Genomic DNA, 19,512 nt, shown 5'->3' with positions numbered 1-19,512 from the left:
GAATGCAGTGGCACAGAGGCCTGAAGGCTCATCCTTCCATCACTGATTAGAACCTAGACTGGGCTGGGAGGGTGTGTGTCACTCAGCCAGGAGAGTGCTTGCATGCGTGGAAAGCCCTGCTTTGAGTCCCAGCACCACATAAACTGAAGGTGGTGGTGAATGCTTGTAAAAGCAGCACTTGGGAGGTGGAGGCAGGAGGATCAGAAGTCAAAGGCTATCTTTGGCTACTTACTGAGTTGGAGGCCAGCCTGAGCTACATGCAACCGTGTCTCAAATACAAAATCATGAAATAGTTTAACTAATCAATACAAATAGAGCAATCAGTACAAGTGTCAAGCTCTCTTATCTTGGGGTCCCGATATGTAAGTCTTCATCTTTCTTAGTGTTAATGGTTTTGTTGCTGTGTACTGTTGCTGCTGCTGCTGTAGTGTTGTTTGTTGTTTTATCATACTAGGGATAAAAACTCAGGGTCTCCCATAAGCTAAAGTACTCTACCACTGAGTTACATCCCCAACCTCTCCTCGCTTTGTTTTGGTATTCTTTTTTAACTATTGACACAGGGTCTCACTAAGTTGCTTGGGGTATCCTTGAGCTCACTCTGAAGCCCAGAAATTGAAATCCTACAACCTCAGCTTCCTAAGGTAGTTGAGCTTACAGACCTCCACCATCAAGTCCAGGTTGATATTTTCTTCTAAAAGAGGGGGAGCTCTCCGGGTGTGGGGACCCTGTACTACTGAATGGGCTTCAGACAGAGTGTCCTGCTCTGCAGATGGTGGGTGCAGAGGCTGGAGCCCTGGGTATTCAGCCCTCTCTGCTGTGTTAGCAGGTGTTCAGGTAGAGCCGAGGGAGAAAAGGCCCACCGACTCCCAGTGCACAAAGGAAACCACTGCCCCCAGCCCCAACTGCCTAATTTCCTTTCTTTATGTGTGTGTGCATGCTCATCTGTGTGCAGGTACACATGCATGTGTATACACATAACTGTGTGTGCCTCTGCATGTGCAGGCAGAGGACAGCCTAGCTTGTTCTCTTAGTGAAGAGACACTATGACCAAGGTAACTTTTATAAAGGACAACATTTAATTGGGGCTGGCTTACAGTTTCAGAGGTTCAGTTCATTATCATCATGGTGAGAAGCAAGGCAGCAGGAAGGCAGCATGGTGCTGGAGGAGGTGCTGATATGATATGATATGATATGATATGATATGATATGATATGAAGGCAGACAGGAGAGGACTGTCTTCGCAGGAGGCAAAGCTTGAGCATTAGGGGCCTTCAAAGCCCATCCCCACAGCGATGAACCTCCTCTAACAAGGCCACACCCACCCCACCAAGGCCACACCTCCTAATAGTGCCACTTCCTATGGGCCAAGCATATTCAAACCACCACAGTTTTCGACCCTTAAGCACTCTCCACCTTGGTTTTTGTTCTTGCTGTTTAGGGGACTTTTTGTTTGTTTTGTTTTTTTGAGACAAGGTCTCTCACTTGCCTGGAACTTGCTAAGTGGGTTAAGCTGTCTGGCCAGGGAGACTTAGGGTTCCACTTGTCTCTGTTTTACCTGTGCTAAGGTTACAGGCATATGTCATGTCCAGATTTTTTCTTTACATAGGTTCAAGTGATCCAACTGAGGTCTTTGTGCCATTGACTGAGTCCCCACCCCTCCCTCTTAATTTATGCCATCCTCTAAATTCTCTGCAGGCCAGACCCTCCTTGATGCTATATTAACGCAGTGTTGCCTTCATGCCAATATCATGGCCCAGATGGCACTGGTGAATTGGTCTCACCCTTACAGGACATAGTCTTTCCTTTAATGGGGCTTCAGCTGTTTTGCCAAATTCTCAAAGGAAGAGCCAGGCTGATGGAACATGTCTGAGGTGACTCTCATAGCAAAGACTGGGGCTTAGCACGCCAATGCCTGGCAGGGATGGGCTGATTCAACCTAGATATGTTTAGGCAGGTGGTCCACTGATTGACTGCACCTTTGGGTCCCAGGCCTGGACACTGATGGGGGATGTTATATCCAGTCCCTGAAGCTTTACCTACAGGAAGCAGTCACCCTTGTCTACTATTGGCCACCTAGGAGAGTGCCTTCCTGTGGCCACTGCTCACACTGGCTGCTGCAGGGCCTTATGGGAATAGTGAACACATTAACATTAATATGGGCACAGAAAACCCTCCAAGATTTCCTTGAATCACAAGATAGTGCAGACTGGAAGGCCAAGGCCTTCAAGATCATGCTAATGACAGCATCATTACTATCTCTGACTGCCATTGGCATGGCTTTCTGACTTGCCTGTGTGCTTCATAGAGATGCATTTCCAGATTAGTCAGAAGTCAAGGTAGAATACAACATTTGACCCACAGGCAGCTTTCCCTGTCTTCCTTATTCCAAAGCTAGCCAGTGTGGTACCACCAGATAATACTTAGCTGACTGTGGGCCTGGGGAGTCATTCAACCAAGGGCTTGCCTTGCAAGCATAAGGATCTGAGTTTGAGCAAGCACAAGAAGCCATATAAAAAAGCTGAGAGTGATGGCATCTGCCAGCCCTCCCAGGGCTGGGGACACAGCAGAGACAGCCAAGTTCCACAGTCAGTAACACGCAGCCCCCCAGGCATGTTCCCTGTTCATCACTGCAGGGCAGGGGGTGAGGCGACCAGTTTTGCAAACCAATGTTGACTACACTGCAGTTATACAAAGCCGGACTTGTGATATTAACCACCCAAGCTCAGTGAGCAGATGAGTAATGAGTGAACAGCAGACCACGTGGAGATGACTTGCGTAGCCACCAGCAGCAGCCATGAGTCGGTCTTGTTTGGGGGCTGCTACAGCAAGGACCTGTGCCCTCTGTAAGGTCTGGTCAGGCTCTCCCCACGAGCAAATGCTGCTCCGGCAGATTTTACCACATCGTGATTACCAGCAAAATCCCAGCTTCTTTGGCTTTGTCAAGTAAAGAAACTCAGGTCTGGAGATGGTGTTTCAAAGTCCCACATGTCTGGCAGCCAAGAAAGAAGCAGGTCTCCCAGCTCCTGGCCCTCTCGTGGCTTTCAGATACCAATATGAAGAAGCCTACCCTAAAATAATACAGAGTGGGGAGTGGGGGGAGGAGAGGAATTGGTGGTGCCGCTGCTCAGTTGGTCAGCGCTTGCTTAGTGTGTTCAAAGCCCAGGGTTTCCTCCAGGACTGCATACAACCTGGCAATGTGGTGCACGTTTGAGATTGTGGCACTTACTTGGAAAGGGGAGGTAGGAGGATCCGAGTTCAAGGTCATTCATCCTTGGCTACATTGTGAGTTGGAGGTCAGCCTGAGCTACATGAGACCCTGTCTCAAAAAAAAACCCAAGAAGCCAGGCCATCAGTTTACACTCTACAGGCAGAGTGGCATTTTCTTGGTTTCTTTAGTTTCTGAGCTTTGTAGCCATTTTTGCTTAGCCCCTGGATTCATTTTTAATATTTTATGCCAGTAACAGGCTTATGTGAGTTTTTTTTTCTCCTGCTGAAGTAGTCACACACACACACACACACACACACACACACACACCTGACTCACTGACTCACCCTGTTAGGAGAGGCAGAGAGCAGCCTGCTTAGTCCTCTGTTCTCAGGAGAGGCTTTATTGCTTTTTTGATGGTAGATTAAAGCAAGAGTATTCAGGGCTGAGATGGGGCAAGACAACAGTCCTAATGGAAGGACCTTGATCTAAGTTCTTCCCCATGCCGGCGCTGGGTCAGGGAATGCCAGTGGCGAGGAGGGAGACCTCCGGGTTGGCAGAGCATCCCTGGTGGACCTATGTCCCTGCAGCTCAGTGGGAGACATCACTTATGACAGAACATGTCCTCATTCTTTGCAGCTCCGGGCTTAGCACACAGTAGGGTCTTCCTAGTGCTTGCTCAACTAACCAGGGAAGGGATGTCAGTCCATTACCTGGCAATAGTTGAGCTAGCTCTATGTGCCTCAGAGAGAAGAACACATGGAAAGAGGTCTGAGGGGTTTGAGTTTGGAGAGGGGAGGGGATGTTGTCGAGTGTCACTGCGTGCCCTGAGTGCAAGCCAGTAATGAAGCAGGTTGAAGCAGGCTAGGAGGGGAGGCAGCTGGCAGAGCTGTGGGAACACAGAGAGGGGTTGCAGCCTGAAACTGTTCCTTTCCACTGTCCTGCACCATGGGAGCTGGGAAACAATGTGGGACAGCCAGGCTTACGGAACATATATTTCTTTGATTGGTGGGGTTGAGATATGAGTCAGAGTCTCAGTGTGTAGCCCAGGCTAGGTTTGAACCGGTGATCTTCCTGACTCAGCTTCCCAAGTGCTGGGATTATAGGCACATACCACCAGGCCGGGCTGAGGGTCTGTATATCCTGTCAATCTCCCTGATCTCTTACCCTCTAGATGACCCCTATGCTTGGCCAGCAGCCAGAAAGGGAGCCATGACTTAAGAAAGCAACTCTAATTAATTAGTTAGAGATGGGGGGTCTCTCTGTCCTGGCTGTCTTGAAACTCACTCGTAGACCAGACTGGCCTTGAATTCACAAAGATCCCCCTGCCTCTGCCTTCCAAATGCTAGGATTAAAGGCCTGCACTGCCACCACCCTTGTAATAGATTTATTTTTATTTACATGTGTATGTCCATGTATGAGTATGTGCACATGAGTACAAGAGCTCTTGAAGGCCAAAAGAGGGGGTCAGAGCCCCTGGAGTGGGGGTTATAGGTGGTAGCGAACTGCCTGACTTGGGTGCTAAAACCAAACCCGGCTCTTCTGCAAGAGCAGCAAGTGCTTGTAACTGCCGAGCCATCTCTGCAGCCATAGTTAATGGCTTCCAGGGCCTGGCACATGTTAGCCATCTGGCAGAGCATGAACATAGCCATGACTCGCTTGTGCTTCAGTGCTTAGTCAATGTGTTCTGGGGTGCCAGCCTCAGCTACAGCGGTCATGGTTTTTCTCTTGTCAGGTCCTGGCCAACAAGAGCCGCCTCTGGGTTGAGGAAGAAGTCTGGCGGATGGAGATATACCTGTCCCTGGGTGTGCTGGCCCTGGGCATGTTGTCACTGCTGGCTGTCACCTCGCTCCCGTCCATTGCCAACTCCCTCAACTGGAAGGAGTTCAGCTTTGTGCAGGTAACGCAGATTCCCCTTGAGAGCCAGCTGCAGCTTGGCTCCTGGTCAGAGACAGGGCACTGGGTTGGGTGCTGAGAACTCCCCACCTTGCAGGGTCTCCCTAGTCATAGGCAGGGCACTGGGTCAGGTGCTGAGCACTCCCCACTTTGCAGGCTCTCCCAGCCTCCTGATTCTGCTTCAGCTTGCTCAGGGCAAGTTCATCTTTCTGACCCTGGGAAGTCTGTCACATAGAGGTTCTGACAAGAATGGAGGACAGAGCATGGAACCAGGGCTGAACTTACTCAGGGGACACGGTGCTTCCATACAGAGTCATTGCAGAATCCTGGTGTACATGGGAAGCAGTGAGCTGTGACTTAGCTTGGAAACTCTGCCAGCACACACCCTCAGCTCAACGTGTACCCCGTCCCCATGTGGGGCAGGTGGTAACTAAGTATGAGGCTTGCTGGGTGATGGGATCAAGCAGTGTTTCCTAAATGGCGCTGTTTCTTGGGCAAATCCAGAGAAAAAAGAATGAGGACCAGGGTGGCACTTACAGGTAGAGTACTTGCCAAGCATATGCAAGGCTCATGCTTCAATTTCTGCAATAGATAGATAGATAGATAGATAGATAGATAGATAGATAGACTAAATAGGTGATAGACTAGATAGGTAAATAGGTAAATAGACATATAGGATGAATAGATAGATAGATAGATAGATAGATAGATAGATAGATAGATGATAGATAGATAGATAGATAGATAGATAGATAGATAGATAGATAGATAGATAACGAGTGGGTCCATGTTGGTACAGATGTATGAATGAATAGCAGACATATAGATGAATGAGTGCATGTATGAATTGATGGTAATAGGTAAACAGACAGATGGACAGACAGACAAATGATAGTCCTCCAATAGATTATGGATTTACTTGCCCTAAGAGAGTCATGGTATACATTGACACATTGGAGACTCTAGTGTAGTTTATAGACACAGACTTCTGATAGCCAGGTATCTATGGACACTGTCATGTTGATTCTGTCTCTCAGCTGACAGCTGCCAACACTCAGGGAGCAAATGCTGCTGGGAAAGGGTCTCCTTTGCATTCCTCAAGGCAGTGGCCACTCTGAGCACACACCGCACACCAGGCGGCACTCTAGGCCCAGGATGCAGTTGGAATCAAGGTGACAGAGCTTGTAAGAGGCACACCACCCACCTGGGGACTTGTCTCAAATTCCCTGGGCACCTCCCACTATTTTTCATAAAGCCCAGGAGGGTCAGAACCTGCAGATTAACTCATCCCTCCGGGGATGCAGGTTGTCTCATCCTGGCTCCTCCCAGTTGGAGGCTGGCTCATCCTGGCTCCTGCCAGTTGTATCAGGGCAGAGAACAGCCTTGTACCCATCCCCCACTGTCAACCAAAACGTGTCGTAGCTTCTCTGTTCATCAAAAACTCAGAGGGACAGTGACAGAATACTGCTCTTATGTAACCCAAATTAATTCTTTGTGACTAGGGGCCCTTAGTGTACCTTAGAACCAAACAGTTGTGGTTGGTTTTTAAAGCATGGCTGTGAATTTCAAGGGCTCTGCTTCTCCCAGAAGGCCCCTGGAGGAGGGCTCAGGGCTGACGCACGCTGGCCTAAGAGGGTGGGGAGGAAAGGACTTTTCTTGATCTGGGACTAATCCCTGTTTGCCTCATACCCAAATCTTGGATTTTTCTCTTCCCGCCTCAAGTATCCCGGGTATGTGGTTTGGTCACAATTAAAACAGGCTGTGGGTCGCTTCCCTTTCCAGAAAGTTCTTTCCTTAAGCAGCTGTAGATTACATGCTCCAGCTCTGGCTGCTGCAGGAAGCCTTTGGATTTGATTTTGTTAGCAAAAGCCAGCTAGGGCTCCAGAAGTCATGCTTTGCTTTACATATTGAAGAGAGTGAAGCGAGGGTTTCATTTGTGGGTGTCTGACGCCTGTGCTCTAGCCTCAGATACCTCAGCCCCCTCTCCTGAGGGCCCTAGTATGGAGGAGGGTCTGCCAGGGCACCCTGAGGCCAGTTCCAGCACCACCTGCTCTGTGCATGTGGGCAGACCCTGCCCATGCCTCTGCCCCCAACCCTCAATTTACACTCCTGAAAAATGAAATTAATGCTGTAAGAGAAATGTTTGTGAGGCAGGTGAGAGGAAAAGGGAAAGCACCTTGCTCCTCTTCTTGGGGTGTCTGGCCACGCCCCTACTATCTCTGAAAAGCATCAGCCATCTGTTTCATCTGGGGACAGGGTCTCACTGCACTCTTGGGCTCCAAGATCCTTTTCTCTTGGACTACAGGTACATGCTACAGACCTGACTCCCAACTGCTACTGTCTCTGTCTCTCACTGTGTTGTGCCTGGCTGTCCACTGGACATGTGAAATACGTCATAAACTTTATTGTCAGCCACCATCTGGGGAAGGTTCTAAAGCCACAAAGAACTTCCGGAGAGATACAGATATCAGGCTTCCTGCTCAGATAAAATGCTCAGGGACAGCCTGGAAGTCTAGGTGACCCGTAAGCGTGCATGCTGCCCTCCAGTGGCAGGAACACAGGATCAGCTCCAAAGCACCCATTGGCCTTCCAGGTTCATCAGATACTTTATCTCCATGCTCTGGAGCTTCTGTCTCATCGCTTGTCCCTGTTCCCACCCAGGACTATGAGTGGACACACGTAAAAGGCAGGCTTTCTGTACCCAATAACAGATGGGAGGTTTTCAAGAGAAGAGCTGGCCTTCTTGACTCCTGTCAAGTTCACGTGCAGTGAGGAGCTATCGGATTTAGAAACCTATTGGTGTTCCAAAGACCCTGGGCCAACCCCTGGGCCTGGAATGCTTTGTTTAGCCTATCTGAGAGCCACTGAAATATTGATCCCATTAAAAGATCCCATATGCATGCATTTAACCTTCTGTTTCCAAAGTGATTCAGGTGTTGTTTTGTTATGTTTAGTTTAGTTTGGTTTGGTCCGATTTGGTTTGGTCTTATTTCGTTTGTTTCATTTTGGTTTGGTTTGGTTTGGTTTGGTTTCAGTTCAGTTTCGGGGACAGAGTCTCATTTAGTCCAGGCTAGCCTCAAACTTGAGCTATGTAGTAAAGAAAACCATTGAATGAGTGCCTGACCCTTCTGCCTCGGCTCCCAAGTGCTGGGATCAGGCATGGGCCATCACATGCATTTCTGTGGTACTGTGATGACAGTGGGCCTTTGCACATGCTAGGCAAGTGTCTGATTAGCTGATTTAGACCCGAAACTCCTCCCTTTGCTTGTTTCTTTCTCGAGACGGGATCTCATGAAGCCCAGGCTAGCCTTAAACTGGCTATATAGCTGAGGATGGCCTTGAACTTCTGGTTCTCCTGCTTCTGCCACCCAAATGATAAGATTACAGGTGTGCACCACCATGCCCTGTTTATGAGGCACTGGGGATGGATCCCAGGAACTTGTACGTCAGGCAAGCAGTCTGCTCCTGAGTTATATGCCTAGCCCTCCAGAGCGCTTTTCAAAGTTTTTGGTTTGTGTTTCTTTTTGTTGGGGAGGGTGGTGTTTGTTTTTATCTAGCATCAGCTGTATTGGACTCTCCCTATCAGTTAAACTCTATATCACTGTAAAGTGTCCAGGAGGACATAATGCAACTGAGCAGAAACCAGGGTGCAGCCCTGAAACCCCAAGTTCTGCCCCTGAATTATAGGTGATTCCTCTGACCTTGCTTGATGCAGCCACCACCTGAAATAATGACAAGGACCAGTCTGACCTGGACTTGGTGAGCGATGGCCAAAGCCCCTTCATGCTGTAGTAATTGAGTGCCAGCAGGAGCCACGGCTAACAAGCTTCTGTGTAATAAAAATGGCCCTAGCTTGGTGTGCGTGTCTGGGGCTGGGGTTATTAATGGCTTCTTGACAAGCCTTTTCCTTCTAATTTCCTTTGGTCCTCTAGAAATTTTAAAAACTGTTCCCAAGGACAGAGAGAATTTTAGGGAAAACAAATTCTCTGAAAACATCCAGGCTTCCCAGCAGGGTTGGAAAATCTAAAAGCTTTCTGGCTGTCGGCCCTGGCTAGAAACTACTGGCCCAAAGTTAGGATTCCTGCCACGTGTATCATGGAACTAACTCAGAAAACAAAAGGAGTGATAAAGGAGATGCTGGCTGTAGCTGCTGGACCCTGGGCAGGTCTCCATGCTGGGCCAGCATGCTTGTCCATCAGTGCTTAAGACACTGACCCACGTGGATCAAACACAGGGTGTATTCCTGGGAGAGATACCCGACCTCCTGTGAGGCCACATCCTAGGCCTGAGTGTGTTCTTACTGCTGCTTCATCGGACCATGCAGGAGACACTGCCCCTGCGTGCGGCCAGTGGTTCAGGATCTGAAGAGGAGCTGGAGCTGGACCCTCACCAATAAAACAGCCTGGGCCCTGGGGCCCTGCGTGGGCTCCTCAACCTCCAGCTAGAAGGGTGTGGGTGCCAGAGTTTCCAAAATTAGTGGCTTAGTCCTGGTGACACATTTGTATCATCTGCTGAACTCTGGAAAAAAAAAAAAAAAAACAAATGACTGCGATCCACCCTAAACCAGTTGAATCTGAATTTCTGAGGGTGGGGCTGACTCGTGTTTCCCCTAAGCTTCCCAGGTGACATTAACATGCAGCGTCGGTTCGAAACCAGCCTCTGATTGACTGATTTTTCAGAAATAAAATCAGATGGAGAGAGGCAAGGGCTCTTATTGTATGTGGGCTTTTTTAAGGGTGGGGGGCTTTTCTAGACATGGTTTCTCTGTCCTGGAACTCAAAATGTAGACCACGCTGGCCACCTGAGTTCTGGGATTAAAGGCATGGGCCTGGCTGCATTGGGGAATTTTATTTGAACTTTTAAAAATGGAGTGGGAGCAGATCTAGGAAAATGGATCATGGGCTAAAAGGCTTGCTACACACATACCTTGAGGATTAGCGTTTTGGTTTCCAGAACCCACATAATGCTGAGTAGACAGGGGGGCCACATATCTGCCATTCCAACCTCAGGAGGTGGGGATGAGAACCCTAAGCAAGCTGGCTACTGAGACTCGGCTCGTCAGCAAGCTCTGGTTTGACTGAGGGACCCCGCCTCAATACATAAGGTGGAAGAGTGAGCAAGGATGATTCCTGACATCAGCCTCAGCCTGCACATGCACACACACACACACATGCACACACATGCACACACACACACACACACTAAGGCAGTGCCCATGAAGACAGTGGGCAGCCCTTGGAAAACGCTTGTTGTAATGTTAGCCTGGAACATCACAAGGAGTGACCTTCTGCATGGCGCTCTCCCTCTATCTGGAGCTCACCACCATTCTTAACTACTTTGCCTTTCTCCTTAAGACAATTGATAATGAATTTCCTTTATAATCCAGCTAGGTATTATCTGTAAAATTCTGGTGGATATGCCAGCAGATCTTGTTTCTATTCTAATAGATGTGAAAATATACATAAAATCAGTAGAGTGTTTTGTTCTTAAGCTCCTTCAGTGTAATCCCACTTAAAAGTTTTCTGGGAGTCATCAGAATTCCAAACAGCATTGTTGGAAGAAAAGAAAAAGCAAAAGAGAGGACAGAAAGCGCGGTCGTCAGTCAGATCTGCTGGGGTCAGTCTTTATATGCCTTTAGCCTGGTGTGTTTTCAGCCAGGGATGCAGGCCCAGATAGGTTAGGAAGCAATCATAGCATCATAGAGAAGAAGAACAGAGGGCTCTGGGGCTGTGGCTCAGGAGTAGAGCTAGCCTTATGTGCATGAAGCCCTGGATTCTCTTCCCAACAGCACTTGTGAGACAGAGGTGGGAAGATCAGGAGGTCAAGGTCATCCTTAGATACATACTGAGTTTGAGGGTAGACTAGAAGAGGAGACGCCCTGTCAAGAAGAAGTAGGGGAGGGGATGGTGGCCAGGGCCAGCAAGATGGCTCAGTGGTCAAGGCAGTTGCTGCCAAACCTGACAACCTGAAGTTCATTCCTGGGACTTACATGGGGAAATGAGAAGATCGACTCCTCCAAGTTGGCACGGGGAGCTGGGATTTGACCCAGAGATGCCCTGGGCTCAGGGGCCATCCTCTCATTCCTGCCTTCTCTCTTTCCACAGTCCACGCTGGGCTTCGTGGCCCTGATGCTCAGCACGATGCACACACTCACCTACGGCTGGACCCGTGCCTTTGAGGAAAACCACTACAAGTTCTACCTGCCGCCCACGTTCACACTCACGCTGCTCCTGCCCTGTGTGATCATCCTGGCCAAGGGCCTCTTCCTCCTGCCCTGCCTCAGCCGCAGACTCACCAAGATCCGCAGGGGCTGGGAGAAAGATGGGGCTGTCAAGTTCATGCTGCCCGGCGACCACACACAGGGGGAGAAAACAAGCCACGTGTGAGGCCCTGGAAGTGGAGATGGCTTGTGGGGGCCCTGAGCTGGGTTCGGGTCTCTTTTCTGGATGCTGCACAGTGAGGTGATGATATATGCGTGGGTGGCTGAGATCCTAATTCCTGGGGTGCAAGTGTAAACTGACATACTCAGAATGACACCCCATACATGTGATATGTACTCACATATTTCACATATAATAAGATTTGCTATTATTCTTACTTAGCTAAAAAAAAAAAAAGTGGGTCCCTATATTTCAGCATAAGCATTTCAAAGCAAATGCCACACATTGAACAGCAGATCCCACCCTTGTGGTATCTACAGAGGCAGACAGACACTCTGGTATAGGAGAAACTGTCTTTTGTTGGATTCTCTCCTTTAATCTCTATGCTCCTTATTAGCTGAATCCTAAAGTTGGTGCAAAGCTGGGGCAAGAATTGCCTCTGGTGCCGCCTACCCCCACCCCAGGGCTAAGAAAGAAGCCTCCATTGAACAGGGAACCAGGTCTGGATTCTGCTGCTTCCCTGGGCGTGCGTGGGGAGGCTCAGCAAGATCCCCTGGCATCTATGCAGGAGCTTTTTCAGGCCTGTCCTTTCTTCAGGGAAGGGTCTGAAGCTGCCCCATCTGATCCTAGCTGAGCTGAGAAGATTCTTCCCCACCCCCTGAAAGTCCAGAGTCACCGCTGAGCCTGCAAATTGATCCTTCTGCAAAGGTGTGAAGTCACCGCCTCTCCAGAGCCATTAATGAGCCTGGCCTTCGGGAGGAGGATAATTGTTTCCTCTCCATTAAGTTGGTGGTGACCCCCCTTTAAATCACTGTGCCTTCTCGCCTTTTCCATCATTAATTTGGACATCTCCGTGGAGTGGACTCTTGTCTGGGCAGTTCAGTGGGGGGTGGGGGAGGCAAGGGGGGAGCATTAGAGGTTGCAGAGAATAATCATCGAATCCTCTTCTTGGGGCAACCCTCCCCTTGGACGTGCCCCAGGCCTGCCTTCATTAAATTGGTTCCTGAGGAGGATGATAGGGACCCCTTTTCATTTCCCTGTCGCCTGTAGGCAGAGAACCTACCTTCTGAGCACCCAGAAAACACAGTGGCCCCATGCTCTTCTTCAGGGGGTTCCACAGCCCCCTTCCCCATGTTTTTGCCTCCTTCCCTCCTTCCTTCCCTCCCTCCCTCACTGTTACATTCAACCACAAAAGTCTTCAAATATTGTTTTTTTTTTAATTCTTAAAGAGACCTCATTTTATTACAATAGTTAAAACTGTCCTTTGTTTATTATTCTTATTAAGCTTTCCTGGGTCTGGTTTATTAATTAGACCTAATCACAGGCGTGTATAGGAGAAATGTAACGTGTGTGTATGTGTGTGTGTGTGTGTGTGTGTGTGTGTGTGCGCGCTCGCTCACTCACACATGTTTTTTGATTATCTACAGTCTCAGGAATCCTGAGACTGCTTTATAATTCAAAACAACTGGGAGTGGCTTTTCTGCCAAAGCTACAAGTGTCAAGCTTTACTGCCCCAAACACAGAGGGTCAGACCATAGTCAGGGCATGGCACATCTATCCTCCCAGCCCTGTGACGTCCATCTATGAGGAAAGAGTTAGGAAAGAGCCAGTCCCCTAAATCCAGTGGAGCTTGAGTGATCTATCATCCCATAAGAGAGATCCTGTTGGCTCCCCTGGGCCAGGAAGCATCTTTTGACATAGGGAAGGAAGACGCACATGGCCAAGTACACAGGATGAGATGTTCTTCTTCCCACCAGGGAGGGCGTCATAAGGGTCCTTAAGTGAAAAGGGGACAAGAGCCCAGTGCAAAACTCTTTTGTTATTGGGCAGAGGTGTCACACTGGAGAGTCTGGCTGCTTCTTGAAAGTATGAGCAGCCAATATTCCATGCTAGAAACAGGGCCTACGACCTGAACTGGTGCCAGCTATGGCCCACAGAGAGGACCACTGGAGGCAAAGCAGAGATTCCAGCATAACAGGGACCAATGAATTCCCTGCTGACTGCAAGCAGGAAGAACATTGAAAATCACAAGTAGTCCCAGCTGGTGGGGATCTACTGCCTTCTCCATCTTTCTCTTGAGGGAGACAGTTCCTTGCAGCAAAGGTACCCACTGTAGCAGAGGTGCCCACTGTAGCAGAGGTGCCCACTTTAGCAAGGGTACCCACAGTGGGAACAAGACAAGTTCCTTTCCTCACCTTGTTGCTGTCACAGCTGCTTATCAGATGGGCAGTGGGTACTTGTCAATCAGCTCATAGGTGGCAGGTGATCTTGCATCTGTCCCTGTTTCTCCCCATCTCCCCGGGCAGTCAGCAGCTTCAAGGAGACTGGTCTCTCTAAGCCTGGTAAAATCCCAGAGTACCCCAGCCCAGTTATCTAGAGATGAAATGCCACAGCCTGCAGTGGACTTGCAAAGTCTCTCTATGGTGGACACAGTTCCTGTCTCATCTCTCAGAAGTGACAGCACAGAGCCATCATGTGAACGCCAGGCTTTCCTTTCTGGCAACAGGACCACACGGGCAATGGGTCCTTTGTGGCCGGAGCCTGTGCTCACTCGGCCATACATTAGATGATAGGGATGCCAAGATGAACATTAATCTGCGCCAAAGGTGGCCACTGAGGAATGGCAGGTGTGCAGAGGAATGACAAGCCAATGATGGAGCGGGCAAGGTCCCCACAACACAGTCTGGATTGTAAAACACAAGGTACCTGAGGAATGGTAGTCGGAGTTGTCCGCCACCCTGCACACACATATACGAAAAACTGCATATTTCCTGGGAAGCATATAAAGTGTTGGGTGTTGGTCTCGAAAAATTCTGCAATTTCAGATAGTTTATCTCCGCTGAGTTATATCTCCAACAGTTGCAGAGAAATGCTTCTGCCCCCACACAGTGGGAACGTGGGTACCCTGGCCATTCCAACCTCCCCTCGGACACAGGCCACGTGAAGCTTCCCTCCCCTCCCATGAGGTGAATAACGAGGCCCTGCTTACCGAGCGCTGGTTTTGTTTACTGGACTAGAAACCTGGCTTGTTTCTGCAAGTTCCCGTTGTAGTCAGTGGTTTTCAAAACACTTAGTCAATCGTGAAATATGTCCCACCCATCAGATTTCTACTTCCAAAGGATCTATCCTGCTAAATTCAGTCTCTGGACTGAAAATATACTTTTGATTTGTTTGATCTTTTTTATTTCATTATGTATGGGTGTGGTGTGGTGGCGCATGCATGTGCATGCGCGCGCACGTGTGCCTGTGTGTGTGTGTGTGTGTGTGATTGTGTTTGATTGTGTGTGGGTGTACAACTCAGGAGAACAAAGAGTCAGTTTTCTGCTTCCTCCAAGTAGGCTCCAGAGACAGAACTGAGGTCTTAGAAACAAGTGCCTTTACTCGCCAAGCCATCTCTCTGACCTTGAGACATTCTTTTAAGGCATGGCTCCACTTAACTCTCAGGAAGCAAGGTAGTTAGTGGGGCTGAAAATAAACAGGGGCACACAGATGTGCAAAGGGCTGCCTGGCTACTGGCTGCTTCCTAGTGGAAACCAACTTTGTTCATACCAGCTCAAGAGGAGCTCATTGTTCACTGTCTGAAAACCACAGGTGAGGCAGCACAGGGACATCCCCAAGGATCTTAAAGAGCAGAAATGGTGTCTTCTAGACATGACAGAACCAATGCATTCATGAACCTACAGCAGCTACAGCTGCCTGAACAAGACGGAGTCACTCAATATTCCAGCACGGAGTGCATTCCACCTTTAGCTGAGCAGCTGTGGACAGTTGGTGGCTTTTGGAGTAGGGAGAGTCAGTTTTCTTTAAGGGTGTGGCCACTGGCAAGCTGACCATGTGTCAGTAAATGGCCCCAGTCCCATGAATACAGAGACAGCACCAACTGAACTCAGTGAGTTACTAAAACAACAACAAACACCAACCAACCATCCATGGAAACCATGAAGTTGGTAGGAAGTAGGAGATGATTTGGGAGACATTGGCAGAACTAGTTGGAAGTAAATAGGATCAAAATTTGTTGTGCGCTCATGAAATTCCTAAGAAATTGATTAAAATATTGAATTTTTAAAAGAGGTGCTGAAGAGACGACTTTTCAATTAAGAGCACTTGCTCTCCCAGAAGACTGGGATTCAGTTGCCAGCACCTACATGATGGTTCACAATTCCCTGCAATCCCCAGGCGATCTAAAACCCTCTTCTGGCCTCTGCAGGCACCAAGTATGCATATAGTGCCTAGACATACATGCAGGTGAAACATCTATACACATAAAATCAAACAAAAGTAATTGTTTTCCAAGGAAAAAGCAATTAAAACTGAAGAGACTAATGGCCCTGGGGCAGGAGATAGAGCTCAGGTAGAGAGCACTTGCTGCTCCTGCAGAGGACAGGAGTTCAGTTCCCAGTATCTGAATCAGATGGCTTGTGAGCACCTGTAAATCCAACCTCCAGGGATCGTACCTGGCCTCAGTAGGCACCTGCACATATGTGGCAAAGACACACACACACAAACACAACTGCACACACACACACACACAGACACAGAGACAGAGAGACACACACAATACAAGAGAGAGAGAGAGAGAGAGAGAGAGAGAGAGAGAGAGATACACATACGGAAAGACATACAGACAGGCACACACAGACACACAGAGATACACACACACACAGATACACACATACACCCAGAGATATACACACAGAAATACAGAGAAACACACAGATACACACACAGAGATACATAGACACACACACACACATTCATATCTTCCAAATAAAACACCTTTAAAAGGGGGAGAGGCTAGAGAGATGGCTCAGTGGTTGGTAGCACTTTATTTTGAATAGAACCCAGTTTGAGTCCCAGCACCCACACAGTGGCTCACAAACGTCTGTAACCCCACCCTAGGGGGTCCAACATGCAGTGCATATACGTGCATATAGCCAGATATTGATACACATAAAATAAATAGACAAAATTTTAAGAAAGAAAGAGAGACTCACATGCCACCAATCGTTGGAGTTGCACAAGGAAAGAATTGTGAGAAGGCAAATCGGGGAAGGTGAAAACGAAGATCTTCTGAAGCCAGGAAGACTGGGATCTAGCTGAAGCAGGAGCACAGGGTTCACCAGCAGGCAGGAAAACAAAAGTAAGCCACACTCAGACCCAGCAAGCTGCTCTGAAAAGCAGCCAGGAAAGACAGAGACAAGCCACTCACAGTTGTGGATGGGAAGAGAATTCGTAACATGTCAGTGGGAATCAGCAAGTAGTGGCTACATCTCTTAAAAGGCAGGGAAGGAGTGATCATCTCTATTTACTTATGTATGCATTCTTTATTTATTAAGTTTTGAGACAGTCTCTTATTATGTAGTCTTGGCCAACCTGTAACTACGTAGACCAAGCTGGCCTTGAACAAATAGAGACACCCCCCCTGGCCTCTACTTCCCAAGTGTTGGGATTTGAAGTGTATGCACCAGGCCCAGCTCAAGTTAGGATTTGAAAGACATGAATGAAGCCTTGGGTTTGATCCCCAGACACAGGGATGCAATCATCCAAACCCACCACTTAGGAGGAGAATCACAAGTTCCAGGTCACCCTTGGCTATATAGCAAGTCCAAAACCAATCTGAGACGCATGCGACCTTGTCAAAAAGAAATCAAGGCAACATAAGTGTTTCCAGGAAACAAAAATTACGAGGTTCCCAACAGTTCTTCCCTAAAGTCAGGCTTGGTGAGAAGGCATAGGATCCCAGAGGAGAGGCTGAAAAGGAAACAAAGAAACCTCCAATGAGGCTCAGGGGGTAAAGGGGCTTGCTGCCAAGTCTGAAGACCCAAGTTTGATTCCCCAGGACCCCAGGAAGCCACTGTGCCCTGGGACAAACTCACCAATGTCCACTAAGAGCTCCAACTCCCCAGAGTCTCCAAGTCTGACAGGATCTTTCTAACACAGATGCACTGCCCTGAGCCTTTGCATAAACCTAGACACCAATGTCTACTGAGGCAAAGGAGCACAGCTCTTCTGCTCACAGAATGAACAGGAGCCCGGCCCCTGAGAGAGAGCCTGTCCTCTTGCACAGGCTGCCAGGACACTAACCCAGCCTCCCTGGGCTCCTCCCCACTGCAACTGGGGAGCTCAGGAGGAGGCCACTCTAGGTTTTATACTAAAGGGACACCAAAAGCAACCCTCCAGTGGGAGGACCTGTATTTGAATCCCAGAGGTCACATAAAAAGCAGGATATGAGGTGTCTGTAATCCTGGGGCTGCCAAAGGGGGATGAGAAGCAAAACAGGGGACTCCCCAGAAGTCCAAGTGCCAGATAACCTGGGGTACCCAGCAGTGAACAAGACTGTCTCAAGACAAGGTGGAAAATAGGGACTGGCACCTGAGGTTGACCTCTGACATTAGCCCAGGCTGGGTGGGCAATCACCACAATGTGCACTCATAGATGGTGCTCTTCAATCAAAAGACAAGAGATTGTGAGGGGTGGCTGGGGAGCTGTTGGCAGGTGATGGCTGGCGCAGAGGGACAGTCGGTGGCTGACCCTGTACCCAGGTGCATGCCTGCTGGCAGCATTAATTAGATTCAATGGCTTAAACAAAAGACATCATGACACTGTGAAGAGGACGTGACAGGGCAGGCCTGGAGCAGCCAAGGGGGAAGGAACAGCAACCGATTCGATCAAAACACGTCGTCAGCCTGCATGAAATAAATAAATATAAAAGAAAGTTTTTATTCTGAAAGAATAAACAAAAATCTATTTTAAAAGATGGAGACTGGAGAGGGGCGGGGAGCAGGAACTGGGAGGAGAGGAGGGAGCTGTGTTCTGGATGTAAATAAATAAGTACATTAATTAATTAAAATAACATCGTGAAATACTATCATTATAAAAATAATAATAGTAAATAGTAAACACATCAAATATTTGCAGCAAAGAAACGTATGAAGATTAAGCTTTCTAAAATGAAAGAAATTTAAGGTATTTTTCAAACTAAGTGAACTTTCTTACAAAATAAAAACAAATTTTTTATTATTTCAAAAAAGATGGAGACTATCTGATTAGATTTTGTCAATCTAGTTATGCATATAATTAATTATGTATACAGCTGCATACCTAAAGACCAAAGGCAATGGTAGAAGACAATGTGTTAGGAAGAGGGAAACATTAAGATAGGGGTGGTTAGATTACCACATCAAGTATAGTTTATGACAAAAGGCATTATTTGGGGTGGAGGATCATCATATAAAGTTAAAATATTTAAATATTTATAAATGAATGCATTAGATAATGTCTCAACATACATGAGGAGGGGCTAGAAAGATTTCTCAGTGTTTAGGAACACTTGCTGATCCTGCAGAGGACACACATTGGGCTCCAGAGGTTTCCAACAACCCCTCCTGGCCTCGCCAGACACCTGCACTCACATGCACAGACTCACATAGACACACTTACATACACATAATTTAAATATATATAATTTAAATATGTGTGTGTATGTGTGCTTGTGCCCGCATCCTAGCTTGCTTTCTGTTGCTATGTTAAAATACCAAGACCAGAGGCAACATGCAACAGGGAAGATGCACCTCTCAGGACTCTCAAATGACACAGTCACCATGTCCTGGAAAATCAGAAGAGTGGAAACATTCTCGTAGCCACTTGGAGGCTTTAGCCGGCCTGCTCTTCATTAGCATAAAGATCTGCTGAGGCTGGAATTTGGCTCAGGCGGTAGTGAGCTTGCCTAGTGCATGCAAAGCTCTGAGTTCTATTTCCAACCCAGAATAAACCAGGGCTGGTGAGTCCATCCCAGGACTCTTGGGGAGGTGGGTGGAGGCAGGAGGATCAGAGCTCAAGGTCAGCTTCCACTGCTTGGAGAGTCTGAGGCCATCCTGGGCTACATGAGACCCTGTCCCAAAATAGATAGACAGACAGACAGATAGATTGTTCAACCTTCAGGATCCTCTCTTAAGAAAATAAAAAATACTGAATTCTCACACGGTAACAACAGTGGTAAAAAAATTTTTTTTCTTTTTTTTTTTTTTTTTT

At 48.0% G+C, this 19,512-nt stretch overlaps 1 protein-coding gene across 3 annotated transcripts in view; it reads left to right on the top strand.

The window, feature by feature from the left end:
- Nucleotides 1-12,741, top strand: part of Steap3 (STEAP3 metalloreductase) — a 44,841-nt gene extending 32,100 nt beyond the window's left edge. For all 3 annotated transcript variants that reach the window (XM_021159141.2, XM_021159149.2, XM_029482900.1), the window contains exons 4-5: nt 4,941-5,105; nt 11,206-12,741. In XM_021159141.2, coding sequence (XP_021014800.1) covers nt 4,941-5,105; nt 11,206-11,487 — 447 coding nt within the window. In that variant the 3' untranslated portion in view covers nt 11,488-12,741. The remainder of the gene's footprint in view (nt 1-4,940; nt 5,106-11,205) is intronic.
- Nucleotides 12,742-19,512: the final 6,771 nt, after the last annotated feature.

The sequence above is a fragment of the Mus caroli genome, chromosome 1 (assembly GCF_900094665.2).
Source record: "Mus caroli chromosome 1, CAROLI_EIJ_v1.1, whole genome shotgun sequence".
In the NCBI taxonomy this organism is placed as follows: Eukaryota; Metazoa; Chordata; class Mammalia; order Rodentia; family Muridae; genus Mus; species Mus caroli.
This window is presented reverse-complemented; position numbering and strand designations above follow the sequence as displayed.